This window comes from Arabidopsis thaliana, chromosome 5, assembly GCF_000001735.4.
Source record: "Arabidopsis thaliana chromosome 5, partial sequence".
Classification (NCBI taxonomy): domain Eukaryota; kingdom Viridiplantae; phylum Streptophyta; class Magnoliopsida; order Brassicales; family Brassicaceae; genus Arabidopsis; species Arabidopsis thaliana.
In genome coordinates, this window is record NC_003076.8 from 12063706 (window position 1) to 12078797 (window position 15092).

At 38.5% G+C, this 15092-nt stretch overlaps 1 protein-coding gene and 3 pseudogenes across 6 annotated transcripts; 1 reads left to right on the forward strand and 3 right to left on the reverse strand.

Moving 5' to 3' along the window:
- Positions 1–2496: 2496 nt before the first annotated feature.
- AT5G32433 lies at positions 2497–5271 on the reverse strand (annotated as a pseudogene; the record flags this gene model as incomplete). The annotated part of the gene is made up of 1 exon: positions 2497–5271.
- A 1665-nt stretch (positions 5272–6936) lies between these two features.
- AT5G32434 lies at positions 6937–7676 on the reverse strand (annotated as a pseudogene; the record flags this gene model as incomplete). Its single annotated transcript has 1 exon — positions 6937–7676.
- A 1244-nt stretch (positions 7677–8920) lies between these two features.
- AT5G32436 lies at positions 8921–10238 on the reverse strand (annotated as a pseudogene; the record flags this gene model as incomplete). The annotated part of the gene is made up of 1 exon: positions 8921–10238.
- Positions 10239–13011: 2773 nt separating this feature from the next.
- Positions 13012–14898, forward strand: AT5G32440 (Ubiquitin system component Cue protein). 3 transcript variants are annotated; one of them, NM_122823.4, is made up of 5 exons: positions 13012–13494; positions 13767–13926; positions 14041–14228; positions 14329–14502; positions 14605–14854. In NM_122823.4, exons 1-5 carry the CDS (start codon positions 13309–13311, stop codon positions 14689–14691), a joined length of 795 nt encoding a protein of 264 aa, NP_568521.1. In that variant the 5' UTR covers positions 13012–13308; the 3' UTR covers positions 14692–14854. The 3 variants fall into 3 exon arrangements, with proteins under 3 accessions (NP_568521.1, NP_001190418.1, NP_001119304.1); NM_001203489.1 differs by having other exon boundaries at positions 13188–13494; positions 13767–13929; positions 14605–14898; NM_001125832.1 differs by having other exon boundaries at positions 13191–13494; positions 14357–14502.
- Positions 14899–15092: the final 194 nt, after the last annotated feature.

The following is a 15092-nucleotide window of genomic DNA, read 5'->3' on the forward strand; positions in this document are numbered from 1 at the left end:
ATGAGTGAGTATAACAACTAGAATCGCAACTAGATCTTAAAAGCCTAAGTATTGTATACTTCTTAGAAGATAGAAAGACAAAGACACATACGAACTTCAGCTACACCATCAAAGCTTTGAGAAGCAAGAAGAAGCTTGGTTAGTGTTTTGGAGTCGAATATGACTGATATCATGTGTATGATTGAGTATAATAACTTAAATCGCAAACGTATCTTACAAGCCTAAGTAGTGTTTCCTTGTTAGAAGATACAAAGCCAAAGACTCATGATATGTTAGGCTAGGATACCACTTTATTCGATTACCCCATCCTTAGGAATTTCTCATCTATCTGATTTCTCTGTTTTATCGTTATCGCTTAATCGTTCTCATTGCCTGTTTCTTTATTTTTGCAATTACTCGACCACACCCAGTGTCTGGCAACAGACTGTGCAGTCGAGTATATCTGTTTCATATCCTTTCTGTTACTCGACTTGTTACTCGACCACATCCTACTTCTGGCATCAGCCTGTTGTGGTCGAGTGATTTTAATAATTCTGTTATTATTTCTGTTTTCTGCATGTTCACGTAGGACTGTTAGAAACCCCTATACTGTTATTGTTTGGCTTGACTTAGTGACTTCTGATCACATCTCATTTGTTTGCATCACACCCATTTACAACGACATGATTGGTGTTTTAGGATAATTGACTAAAAACATATTATCAACTCATACGTACTTCATCTATACCAGCAAAGCTTTGAGATGCAAGAAGAGGCTTGGTTAGTGTTGTGGAGTCAATTATGACTAGATGTCATGTGTATGAGTGAGTGTAACAACTAGAACCGCAACTGAATATTAAAAGCCTAACTATTGTATCATTGTTAGAAGATACAAAGACAAAAACTCATACGAACTTCGGCTACACCATCAAAGCTTTGAGAAACAAGAAGAAGCTTTGTTAGTGTTTTGGAGTCGAATATATCTTGATGTGATGTGTATTATTGAGTATAAGAACATAAACCGCAACCGGAGCTTAAAAGTCTAAGTAGTGTTTCCTTGTTAGATGATACAAAGCCAAAGACTCATACGTAGTTTAGCTACACCATCAAAGCTTTGAGAAGCAAGAAGAAGATTGGTTAGTTTTTTGGAGTCGAATATGACTTGATGTCATGTGTATGATTGATTATAAGAACTTAAACCGTAACTAGATCTTACAAGCCTAAGTAGTGTTTCCTTGTTAGAAGATACAAACCCAAAGACTCATACGGACTTCATCTACACCATCAAAACTTTTAGAAGCAAGAAGAGGCTTTGGTAGTATTGTGGAGTCAAATATGACTAGATGTCATTTGTATGAGTGAGTGTAACAACTAGAACCGCAACCGGATCTTAAAAGCCTAACTATTGTATCCTTGTTAGAAGATACAAAGACAAAGACTCATACGGACTTCGGTTACACCATCAAAGCTTTGAGAAGCAAGAAGAAGCTTGGTTAGTGTTTTGGAGTCGAATATAACTTGATGTGATGTGTATGATTGAGAATAAGAACATAAACCGCAACCGGAGCTTAAAAGTCTAAGTAGTGTTTCCTTGTTAGAAGATACAAAGCCAAAGACCCATACAGAGTTTAGCTACACCATCAAAGCTTTGAGAAGTAAGAAGAAGCTTGGTTAGTGTTTTGGAGACAAATATGACTAGATGTCATGTGTATGAGTGAGTATAACAACTAGAATCACAACTGGATCTTAAAATTTGATGTCATGTGTATGAGTGAGTATAACAACTAGAACCGCAACCGGATCTTAAAAGCCTAAGTATTGTATCTTTGTTAGAAGATGTTAAGACAAATGCTCATACGGACTTCGGCTATTGATATGATCTTGGGTGACTAGATTCAGTCCCTTGAAGTCTCTTTGTATAGATTGTGATGAAGTGATAATGATATGGTGAATGAATGGATCTGTGCGGAAGTTGAAGGGTTGAAGATGGAATGATGATGATGAAAACCAACAGAAATGGATAAAGTGAAACTTCCAAGAGTTGCGCAAAGACTCTTGAACTTTCAGGCTCGATCTTGCTAGGATATTACGCACCAAAGCAATCACAAGTTGAAGAGATATTACACACCCTTCAGTTCTAACAATTCAGAAAAAGATTTGATAATAAAAAGTTTGATGAGTTTTACATAGGAGAAGAGAATAGAATATATAGAGAAGTAGAGGAGCCTTAGAGAAGAGGAAGAGTCATCCTAGAGAAATGAACACACAAAAACGAAATTTGGGTTTCTCCTTTGCTAATGGGCTTTAAAACAACAATGAGCCATGATAAGAGTGTGTGGGCTTGCCTCATTAAAAACCTCTCTTGGAAAATCCATTGGGACAAAACCAAGAGGACAGAAAAAGAGTGCAAGTTACACACCTCCATTGTTGTTGCTTAAACGGCTTGAATCGCAACCAACGTGGTTGGACAAGCTTCTTGTTTAAGGCTGCCCTCAATCTTTTGTAGAAGTGTGGTGATAGCTTGATTTAGTAGCTTTGTCTTTGATCTTGTTATTGGACCTTCAAGAACATGCAATGCTTCATCCTCTTTAGCTCCAAGCTCTCCATCCTCAGGCTGCGTTCTTTCTCCAAACTCCTCGGGTTCAACCTGCTCCTTACCTCCATGATCCAAGCTTCCCATTATCACATCATCCTCTCCCACTTGAAAAGGATTTGACCTCAAATCTGTTTCATCTACAATAAAAGGAACAAGATCAGTAAGATTAAAACTATTACTCACATTATACGTACCTTGCAAATCCATAGAGTAGGCATTATCGTTGATCCTCTTGAGAACTTTAAAAGGTCCGTCCATCCTTGGCATAAGTTTAGACTTTCTCTCCTCAGGAAAACGCTCTTTTCGGAGATGAATCCAAACCAAGTCTCCTTCGTTGAAGATAAGCTCCTTTCTATGTTTATTGGCATGCTTAGCATATTGTTTGGTCTTCTCTTCAATGTTCTTTCGCGCCTGCTCATGAATCTGCTGCACTAACTTTGCTTTCTCCCTTCTATCCATGCTAACTCTTACACTCAAAGGTAAAGGCATCAAATCCAAAGGAGTAATGGGATTGAACCCATAAACAATTTGAAAAGGTGAAAATTTAGTAGCATAATGCACATAATGATTATATGCAAACTCAACATGAGGTTAACAGTCCTCCCAAGTCTTAAATTCTTTTTTTATCAATGCACGTAGGAGTGTAGACAAAGTCCTATTAACTACCTCAGTTTGTCCGTCAGTTTGCGGGTGACAAGTAGTAGAGAATAACAACTTAGTTCCTAACTTAGACCAAAGCGTCTTCCAAAAGTAACTAAGGAACTTAGTGTCTCTATTTGATACTATGGTTTTAGGCATGCCATGTAAACGAACAACTTCTCTAAAGAACAAATTGGCTATATGCATGGCATCATCAGTTTTATGACATGGAATGAAGTGTGCCATTTTAGAAAATCTATCCACAACCACAAAAATGGAATCTTTACATGTCCTATTCCTTGGCAAACCTACTACAAAGTCCATAGAAATATCATTCCAAGAATGCAAAGGAATAGGAAGAGGAGTATACAAACCGTGGGGTTGTGACTTAGCCTTAGCTTGTTTACATGTCGTGCACCTTTCACACATTCTCTCCACATCTCTCTTCATATGCGGCCAAAGAAAGTGAACTTGCATAACCTTAAGAGTTTTTGAGACTCCAAAGTGTCCCATTAAGCCTCCGCCATGTGCTTCCCTTATAAACAGCTCTCTCAAAGAAGAATTAGGAATACACAAACGATTATCATAAAACAAGAATCCTTCATGTCTATAATATTTTCCATAAGCAATTTTTTCACATGATGAATATATCTTATCAAAATCAGAATCATTTGCATAAAGAGATTGTATATGCTCAAATCTGAGTAACTTAGCATCAAGAGATGAGAGAAGAACATACCTCCTTGACAATGCATCGACCACTACATTATCCTTACCTTTCTTGTACTTGATGACATAGGGAAACGTCTCAATGAATTCGACCCACCTAGCATGTCTCTTATTGAGTTTTTGCTATCCTTTGAGATGCTTCAAGGACTCATGATCGGTGCGAATGACGAACTCGTTAGACCAAAGATAAATGTTGCCACGTTTGTAGTGCTCTCACCAAAGCATACAGCTCTTTGTCATATGTAGGATAGTTGAGAGTAGATCCTCCTAGCTTTTCACTGAAATAAGCTATGGGCTTTTTATCCTGCATTAAGACAGCACCAATTCCTACTTAGAGGCATCACATTCGATTTCAAAAGTTATAAGAAAATCAGGAAGAGATAAGACATGGGCATGAGTAAGTTTCTCTTTTAAGGTTTGGATCGCATTCTCTTGAGCTTGTTCCCACTTGAATCACACGTTCTTCTTGATAACTTCGGTGAGTGGGGCTGCTAGAGTGCTAAAATCCTTCACGAACCTTCTATAGAAGCCAGCAAGTCAATGGTAACTCCTTACTTCTCCTAGTGATTTTGGACTTGGCCATTCCCGAATCGCTTTCACTTTCTTTTCATCAACCTTAACTCCATCTGTACTCACAACAAAACCTAAAAAGACAAGGTTATCCGTTCGAAAAGTACATTTCTTAATATTGGCATAAAGCTTTTCCTTTCTAAGCACTTCGAAAACCATTTTTAGATGCTCAACATGCTCTTCAAGACTCTTGCTATAAACTAAGATGTCATCAAAGTAAACAACAAGAAAATGTCCTATATAAGCTCTAAGAACATGATTCATTAGTCTCATGAATGTACTAGGTGCATTTGTCAGCCCGAATGGCATCACTAACCATTCATATAATCCTTGTTTAGTTTTAAATGCAGTTTTCCATTCATCACCTTCTTTCATCCTAATTTGATGATATCCACTTTTTATATCAACCTTAGAAAAGATGCTAGAACCATGCAATTCGTTTAACATGTCATCTAATCTAGGTATAGGGTGTTGATACTTCACCATGATATTGTTGATTGCTCTACAATCAACACACATACGCCAACTTCCATCCTCTTAGGTACAAGCAACACCGGAACAGCACATGGACTCATACTTTCACGAATATGGCCTCTCTCCATCAGCTCATTCACTTGATTTTCTAGTTACTTGGTCTCCACGGGATTGGTCTTATAAGCTCCTGGAACAAAGTCAATTTGGTGCTCAATGCCTCTAATGGGTGGTAAACCTTCTGAATTTTCCTCGGGAAAAACATCTGGATAGTCCTGCAAAAGAAACTTAATACTACTCGGCAAAACCGGTTCCAAAGCTGTTATGTTCAATAAGTTTTCCTTAAAGATAAACAAGAGATTATGTTTAGTACTCCCCTTTGGTTTACTCTTTGAAGGCTCTTTTACACATCCTTTTATCACCATTCTCAGTCTAGTTTCATCCATCTTTCATAGCATTCACCATCATTTTTGTACATTTTGCATCTTTAGTCGAGTCTAGGACTAGTCTTGCATACATTCTGCATTCTGGATTTGTTTCAGGTGTTTTGAAGCTATTGGTGCTCTGAAAGAGGAAAAACAGAACAGAAAGTCACATTTCCACCTACATACTCGATCACCAGTAGCAGAGAGGGAAGCAGTCAGCTCAGTAGTCCATCCAGACACTTCTACTCGATCGCAGAGGAGACCAGGCAGACCATTCTGGCAGATATACTCGATCGCAGAGGAGAGGAGGCGGTCCATTCTGCAATTCTACTCTATCGCAGAGGCAACCAGGCAGTCCACTTTGCTAGTCCACCAGTTATACTCGATCGCAAAGGAGAAGAACCAGTCCATCCTGACAGCTGACACACTTACTCGATCACAGAGGCCAAGAAGCAGCACAGACCATTCTGTCAACCAACCTACTCGACCACCACCTCGACCCTCTGATCCATCCGCACTCAACCAAACAACCTGAGCATCCGAAAGAGAAGAGAAGAGAAGGCCCATTCGAAGCCCATTTGAAGCCTATCAGGAAGCCCACTTTGAGCCGATACTCTTGATCACGTCGTCTATGGGCCGTTAAGTGGGCTCGAAGCCCGCTTTCTTATCTTAGTATAAATAAGTCTCTAAGGGTTTCGCCTTGAGACATGCACTTTTAGAGACACGAAAATCAAACAGAAACAGCAAAACACTCGACCAACACAACTCTGTGTAGAGCACTGGATGAGGTCGAGTGACAGGTCGAGTAACAGGCAGAAAGTGAAACAGGGATACTCGACTGCACAGTCTGTTGCCAGACAACTGGGTGGTCGAGTATCAGGTTGAGTAACAGGAAAGAATTGCAGAAACTATGCAACAGATAACAAGATGCAGTAAACAACAGTAGAGTAAACAAAGAATTCAATCAGATAAAGAATTCCCGAGGATGGGGTAATCGAGTAGTTTCGTTTTCTCAGTTTACAGGTGATTGACATGCTCAATAAATTAACCCTAGACAACAAGTTCCTTAACCAAATCTAAGTGCCACCGCAACAGAGACTCTCAAGTTAACCTAGTCCCAGACTCAATCACCATTGACGAGAGCTAACCTAACAGGCATTACGAATCAACAAGTTAAAGCCAAAACGCTCCCTGCAACCAATACCTTGGTACAGGGTCACGAATCCCTGGAATTAGTGGTTCAGACATTTCATCGAACACCTTTTGGGCGCGGAAATGTCTGGGCTCAAATTCCAGTTGATCAGAAAGCAATAGGCATTAAGAATAACTAATCCAGAAGAGATGTATCAATCAATACTCAATCACCTAGCATACTGAGAATCCTACACTACTCTAACCCATCCTCAGAAACCTATTCACTACTCAGACATCATAACAGAAAGCATAGACGTTGAACAAGTTGAAAACATGATAACAACAGTGTAATAGCAGGATGATAACAGAATGAACAACAGTAAACAAAATCAAGAACAAAAGCTGAATACTAAAGACTGAATAGATAAAGAGAAATCCGGATTACAAAAAGTATAGAACAAAAGGTCTGCGGAATAAAACTAGATAAAAAACTTCTTGTCCAAAAATATGAACTACATGCTACTTATAGTCAAATATTCCGAAACCCTAATACTCAAAACGACGAAGTATTGAGACGGATTAAGAACTGTACTCGACCCATGTGGTAGACTGGGAGGTCGAGCGAGTAGCTGGAGTCTTCTTTTCTTCCTTGTGCTCGAGTGTCTGGTTGAGTGCGGAATGAAGAAGGCTCTGCAGCTTGTCATCGAGTATGCAGTCGAGTGGTGTGATGGTGATACTCGACTTCCTGGTAGAGTATGCAGTCAAGTGGTGTGATGGTGATACTCGACTTCCTGGTAGAGTGATGAGGTCGAGTAGTTGTCTGGCAAAGGGATGAAGACACTTGACCTGGGGGTCGAGTGATGTGATCGAGTGGTGGTCAGGAGATGGAGATGAAGTCACTCGACCTGGGGGTCGAGTGATGTGATTGAGTGGTGGTCAGAAGATAGAGTGGTGGTGTCTTCTACTCGCCTGGGGGTCGAGTGGTCTCTTGAGATCTTGAAGCTCCTACTCGACCTCTGGGTCGAGTGGTTTGTCATGATCAGGTCCGCTTCTTCCAGTTAGCTCGTCGACAGCTCCAAATCACGTGAAAACAACACAAATATACAACATGCATGCAAAACTATCCTAAACATGCAAAGTGATGACAAATGATGTGAAATGGTATAAAACAGTGATGATATGATGCTAAAATAATGACAAATGGATGCTTAAAACATGCAAAATATACACTTATCAGTGTTTTAGGATAATTGATCTCAAAAACCTATTATTAGCTTGGATTGAACAGTTTGAGATCCTTTTTTTTCATGCTAAGCTGATCCAAGTAGATTTCATGAGATGCCATAGGTACCAAAATGGTTTTTCTTCCTTTAAACTCAAAGCTATATTTGTTGGTAAACCCATCATGTATCACTCTCCGACCAAATTGCCAAGGTCTTCCTAACAAAACGTGATTAGCTTCCAAGGGCAGAATATCACATAAGACCTCATCCTCATACTTCTCAATGGCTAACGGCACTTGAACTTGCTTAGTAACAGCCATTTCTCCACTCTCATTTAGCCATTGCAGTTTATAAGGTGTAGGATGCAGAAACTCCTCTAAACCAAGTTTCTAGACCATAATCTCACTTGCAACATTTGTACAGCTTCCACCATCTATAATCAAACTACACACTTTTCTTTTAATCAAACACCTTGTATGGAACAAATTCTCTCTTTGCGCTTGCTCTTCTGCTTTGTTTAGCACACTTAAGACCCTCATATTCACAAGTAGCACTCCCTTAGGTGCTTCTTCAACATTCGGATTCTTCTGGTTTCTCATCCTCGGACTCAACCTCTCCACTGTCCCTAATTACCATAATTCTTTTGTTGGAATACTCACTAGCATAATGCCCAAATCTGTGACATTTGAAACATTTGAGATCTCTAGTTCTCGTAACTTCTTTTTCTTTCCATTTTGAACTGATTTCTTCAACCTTAGGCTTCACAAACGGCTTGTACTCCTTTTGAAAACCAGATTTCTCTTCTCTTTGGTAGATATGTTTTCTTGAATTGTAGCTAGGCTTAGCACTCCTTCTCTTAATCTGTTTCTTAAACATGACTGCCTTGTGAAACAATTCTTCAAGGTTCTCATAGTGTATCACCTCCAAACGGTCTATAATGTCTCTATTGAGGCCTCCCATGAATCTAAACATTGTTGCTTCACACTCTTCATGAACATCAGCCCTTAGCATCAATGTTTCCATTTCTTTGAAGTAGTCATCAACTGTTCTATTTCCTTGAAGTAAATTCCTCAACCTTTGGTGCAGCTCTCTATGGTAATGACTAGGCACAAACCTTCTTCTCATGATATTCTTTAGCTGATTCCAAGTTTCAATAGGGGGTAGCAACACGATGTTGAACTAAAGACTGAAGAAGCAATTTTCGCAAGGATCTTAGTGATGAAATGCTTACCTCCGTCACTGATGACTATGCACGACACTCCAAAACGAGGGAGGATGATAGACTTGAAAAGTTTCATGACAACTGCTGAATCATTCTTCGGGCTAGCAATAGCCTCTACCCATTTGGAGACATAATCAATAGCTACTAAGATGTCGAGATTCTTATTCGATGGTGGGAAGGGTCCCATGAAATCTATACCCTAACAATCAAAAAGTTCAACTTCAAGGATAAATTTTTGAGGCATCTCATTACGCTTGCTTATCTTTCCCCTCCTCTGACAAGGATCATACTGCAATGTGAATTTGTGAGCATCCTGAAACATTGTAGGCCACCAGAAACCTGCTTGAAGAACCTTAGAGATTGGCTTAACGGTACCAAAATGACCACCATAGCTGGAACTGTGACAATGCAATAGTATATCATGAACCTCTGTTGCAGCAATGCATCGCCTATAAACTCCATAAAAAAAAAATTATAGAGATAAGGTTCATCTGAATAGTATCACCTAATTTCTCTCATAAATCTCTTCTTGTTGTAATTTGTGAAATTATCCAGTTCCACATCTGCAGCTAGGTAATTAACAATGTCAGCATACCATTGGTAGTCCTTCTCGACCGCTGTAACGGCGCAGTTCTCGGTTGGTAACCAATTTCTTGTTTGATTGGGAGGATGTCGATCGACATCCCCAGTGGTGTTGATCGACACCATCGAGCAACATCGAGTATTATCCCTCTCTTATAAGTGAGTGTCGATCGACATAGGTGGAGTGTTGATCAACACTGAAGCTCGATTCTGCAACACAACAATTTTGTAGTCATCTTCCTTAGTTGTTTCAATCATGTATATGTTCTCCTCAGGCAATAAATCATTAATAGGAACATCATCTTCAATCCTAATGCGTGACAAGTGATCCGTTACACCATTCTCAACTCCTTTCTTATCTCTTACCTCGATGTCAAATTCCTGAAAAAGCAAAATCCATCTCAAAAGTCTTGGTTTATCATCCTTCTTCTTCATCAAATACTTCCAGGCAGCATGATCTGTGTGAACAATCACCTGTGATCTAACAAGATAAGACCTGAACTTCTCGAAAGCAAACACCACAGCTAAGAACTCTTTCTCTGTAGTTGCATAATTCCTTTGAGCATCATCAAGTGTCCTACTCTGTAGTTGCATAATTTCTTATCCTTCCTCTGTCCTAGAACAGTCCCAACTGCAAAATCACTTGCATCACTGATAACACTGTATTTTACTCATTTTAGGTGTATGTTTATCATCATTTAGCTTTGCATTTGCTCATTATATCATATCATTTTGCACCATTTTAGCTTATTTTGCATACTTAGGCATCTAGGATCATCTTGCATTCGCATTGCATGTTTTGGTGTGTTTTCAGGTGCAAAAGGAGTTTAAAAGGACTCTACTCGATCCATTCACTCGATCCAGGCAGCTACAGAAGAGGCATCATCCTACTCGATCTCTTTACTCGATCCAGGTAGCTACAGAAGAGGCATCATCCTACTCGACCTCTTTACTCGATCCTGGATGCTACAAAGGAGGTTGCAGTTTACTCGACCCTCCTACTCGATCAAGGCAACCTCAGATGAAGCAGCAAATTCAACTACTCGCCCCTCCTACTCGATCCATTTACTCGACCAAGGGTGACCATCTCTACAAGACTCGGTAAGCTATCAAAGCGTCTTCGGATCCTCCTCATTCCCCACTCAACCAAACAATCTGAGCATACGGATAGGAGAGGATGAAGCATCTACTCGACCAATTGATCACTCGGAGCATAGACACAAAGGCGCAGACTTTGCAGCATCCTCTTTACTCGATCCCCAAGGTCGATTATTCGCCCAAACCGCCTCAAGTCTTTTGTCTTCTAGTTAATCTAGGGTTTCCAACATTTTAGTATAAATAGATCATTTGGGGTTTGTCCAAAATAACCGATTTCTCCAGTGTTCTCAGGACGCGAAGAATGAGATTGAGATTGAGCTAAGGCAGAGATCTTTACCCTACAACACCAATGAAAAAACAAACCGGCTGAATGCAATTTTTCCAGTTTAAATCTCACCTAGACATTTTATCGAACATCTAGAGTGCACAATGAGCTCATCTACAGAAAACTTCATAATCAAAATCCCAAGTCAAACTCGTTAACACTAAGCAACATCGATATAGAGAGATAGCTCTTAATCGATCCACAAACCCATATCGATCTAACTGACCACGAACTAACAAAGCAAAGACGTAGAGAGAAAGAAACATAGAAACAAAAGATTGAGGGAAAAAACAATAAGAGATACGGATAATAAGAAGAAGTCGAACCAAAGCTTCGATAATGACGTTCACTACAAAAGTAGACAACGACAACCTAATCTAAATCGCAGATTCAAAGGAGAAAGAGAGGCAAAACCATCAAACCTTCTCCGACCGAATCCAACTTGCCTTCTACTTCTAGAGATTCAAAATCCAAAATGGTTGGGCAAGAGGGTGAGCAAAATACAAAACAAAGGAAGAGCAAATGACTTGAAGAAGAAAGTAGAGTGAAAATTTAGATTTAGAGATGGACACGGGAAGAAATTGAGGGGTTGAAGGTGGATTGAGAGAGACGTAGCTTTAGATTTGGGTTTTTTCTGTCTTATTCGGTTTTATGAATAAATTATGATGATTAAATTTTCAGATCTGAGATAGATTGCTCTTAAGTAAAATATTTCTTCTAATTATTGGCGGAATAAGGGATTTTAGCTTCCCGCTTAATGATTTTCTATCTTAACGTTGTTTTAGTGCTATTATATAGTAATCAAATTAAAAAACTATCTTTCATAACAGTTACGAAAAATGATTATCCTCGTCTGCTATCAATGTGGATATTTCTGGTAGTTTATAATTAACTATACCAACAGATTAACTCTACCACACTATGACAGACTTATTTCCATTTTTCTGGCAATTAACTATGTTTTTCTGAGTAATTCTGCTGCCACTACAAATTACTCGACTTTATAAGTCAATTACATTTCTCTATCTTTTAACTTTGCCACCACGTTACAGTATATATTCTCTAATGCTATGTGAGTAAACGGAGAATCCTAATATGTCATGTAACTTGTTTATCAACTTAACTCTGCCACCACTATAAATAACTCAATCACACAACTCTACTGAATATATCTCTACCACGTAACTCAATTAATTTATTAACTTTACCATGTTTCATTAACCCTACCGTCACTACAGCGATAGACTTATGTTATGGTGTGCTTTTTCGCGGGCGAAATACAGTTTCTCTCACTGACATGACATCATCTTTTAAGGAAGATTTGCAAAAATATCATTTTTCTACTATCCTTTTGCTACAATACGCTTTTTTTGTTGACCATTTTTAAACATATATCTTTTCTTGAACAAAAAAAAAACAAATTACCCATCATCTAATGATCAACAATTCGTACAACACATGACAGTAATAAACAGACTTTTATGTGTTGTTTGAGTAACTCACCCAAAAAAATATCGTAGACCAAACAACTTATTTATTTTAATTTAAGTATAATGATTTGTTTTATTTTGAATTGATTTTATTAATTATTAGAGATGTGTTCTTTTTAGAGTCGTGTGACTCTCCCTTTGACTCTTTTAGAAAACAACTAAATATTATAATTATGAGTAATTAAAACGGGATGATTGTAAAATTCCCAAATTCTCAATTAAAAACAATATTTTTTTGGTTAATTTTTTTCTTTTCTAGAGTCTTCTCCGCAAATCTCGTTAATGGTTTTTAAACCGGTGACAGTAGCTGCTTAAAAATAATGTAAGGATGGTGTCGCTATTAATTCCGACAACTCTAGAATTTTGATATTCAAGCCGCATCAGCGACAATAATGTAAGAATTTCGATTTTGGGAATCTAGGGTTTTCGATTAAGAGACTTTTTAACGATATGCCTTAACTGACTTAATCAACACGAATTCGTGATCAAATCGAAAGTCAACATAAAATTGAGGATTGAAATCACTAAATCAAAACTTATGCTTTAAACCAATAAAAACTAATGATTTAGATGACATTTTTAATTTTTTCCTTTTTTTTAACCATTTTTCAAAATCTTTAAATTAAAAAACTTCTCTATCAATCTCCAGTTTTACCGAATTGAAAAAAATACAATCTATAAATTTCTTCTTAAACCAATTACCCATTTCAAGGGTCAGAGTTCCTAAACATGTTGGATCCATTTTGTTGCGAACATCTTTAAGATCCGATAAAAGACTTGTTTGAGAGATCTCAAGGAAGAAGAAGAAGGGGGGAAGCAGATAACATGTCTGCGATTGTTTGCGGGAAGAGATCTCTGTTCGAGGACTTAGCCGCCGCTTCTCCTCCCGTCTCCAAGAAACTCCGTTGCTTTTCTTCATCTTCTTCGTCTCGTTTTTCTCCTCCGATTCCTCCTTCTTCCTCACTTCTTCTCGATCACCTCGCCGCGATTTTCCCCGATATGGATAAGCAGGTCCTTCATTTTTCCGATCTCCATCTTTTTTTTCCTGTTTCGATTCTGGATCATTTTATTGATTGATTGTTCTTTGATTAGGTTTTTCGATTAGATTGAAATGAAATTATGCAATTGTGTTTATCAGTAATGAGCATATCGATAGATGTTTTTGGTGATTTATTGGACCTATTAGAGGAGCATATGTTTCTTCTGATTAGGCTTCTTTATGTCTATGGATGTCTGTGATGGTTTATTGGTGTTATAAAGTTGTTGACATTTGTGTGTGGTAGATTCTTGAGAGGGCAATCGAGGAATGTGGAGATGACCTTGATTCAGCCATTAGATGTTTGAATCAGCTTCGTTTAGAATCTGCCAATAAGAATTCTGATTCTGCTACAAACCAATCTCCTGTTGTAATCCAGGAACCAAATGTTGAACCTCAACAGCAAGGTAGTTTTGTGTCCTACTGATCTCTAAACAGTTTACTAGTTTCAGTGTATTCTGCATAAGTCGTAGACTCGCTCTACAAAGTTTTAATTATGAAACGGGTTTTGGTATTTGTAGGATCAGCCAAGGAGGAACCAAATGTCTTGAACTTGGATGGTACAGAGTGGGTTGAGCTTTTTGTTAGGGAAATGATGAATGCTTCTGACATGAAAGACGCCAAAGCCCGTGCTGCAAGAGCATTGGAAGCTTTGGAGAAGTCAATTAATGCACGTACTGGTACTGACGCAATGCAAAATCTCCAACAGGTGTCTCATCTATCTTTCTTTGTTTCTTTCTTCACTCTTTGTTGATAAGAAGTTTTGTTGCCAGAGATGTATATCTATCTATGAACATCCGATTTTTCAGGAAAACATGATGCTGAAGCAGCAATTAGAAGCTATTGTACAGGAAAACAGTTTACTGAAACGAGCGGTAGTGACACAGCAGAAGCGGCAAAGAGAATCGGAAGACCAAAGTCAGGAATTGCAGCATCTGAGGCAGCTAGTCACTCAATACCAGGAACAGTTGAGAACTTTAGAGGTCTGTATTAAATGTCTTCACCTTATCTTATACAATTTTGTTGTCTTTTTGTCGATATGATTAGATCTAACTTCTAAGTTTTGTTTTGATTGCTCCTTGCAGGTGAATAACTATGCTCTGACGCTTCATCTGAAACAAGCTCAGCAAAACAGTTCCATCCCGGGGCGGTACCATCCAGACGTCTTCTAATACTTTGTGAGGCCCTCGTATCATTTTGTTTCCAGTGTATTTTTCTCTGTTGGTTTGTGACTATTTATATATATTCGGGGAATCAAAACTGTGTTCTTTTGTTGTTGTTGTTGTTGTTATTGTTGTATATATTCTCTTTCGAGTTCAATGATGGATTCCACAGATATAAGACTTATTTCAATCAGTTAACAAACAGCGAATAGAGTTTGTTATGTTGCTAGTAGCCTGGTAATACTAGCGTCAATGAGAGATGTTGACGCCGGTCGTTCATCATCGGCTGACTGTTTTTGTCTCGGCCATAGCCACTTTGCTCTGTTGGAGTCTGGCGGTCACAAGAACTTACGAACAGACCCATAAAGACTTGAGTATTGTTAGAAAACAATCACAACAGTTCTTGAAAC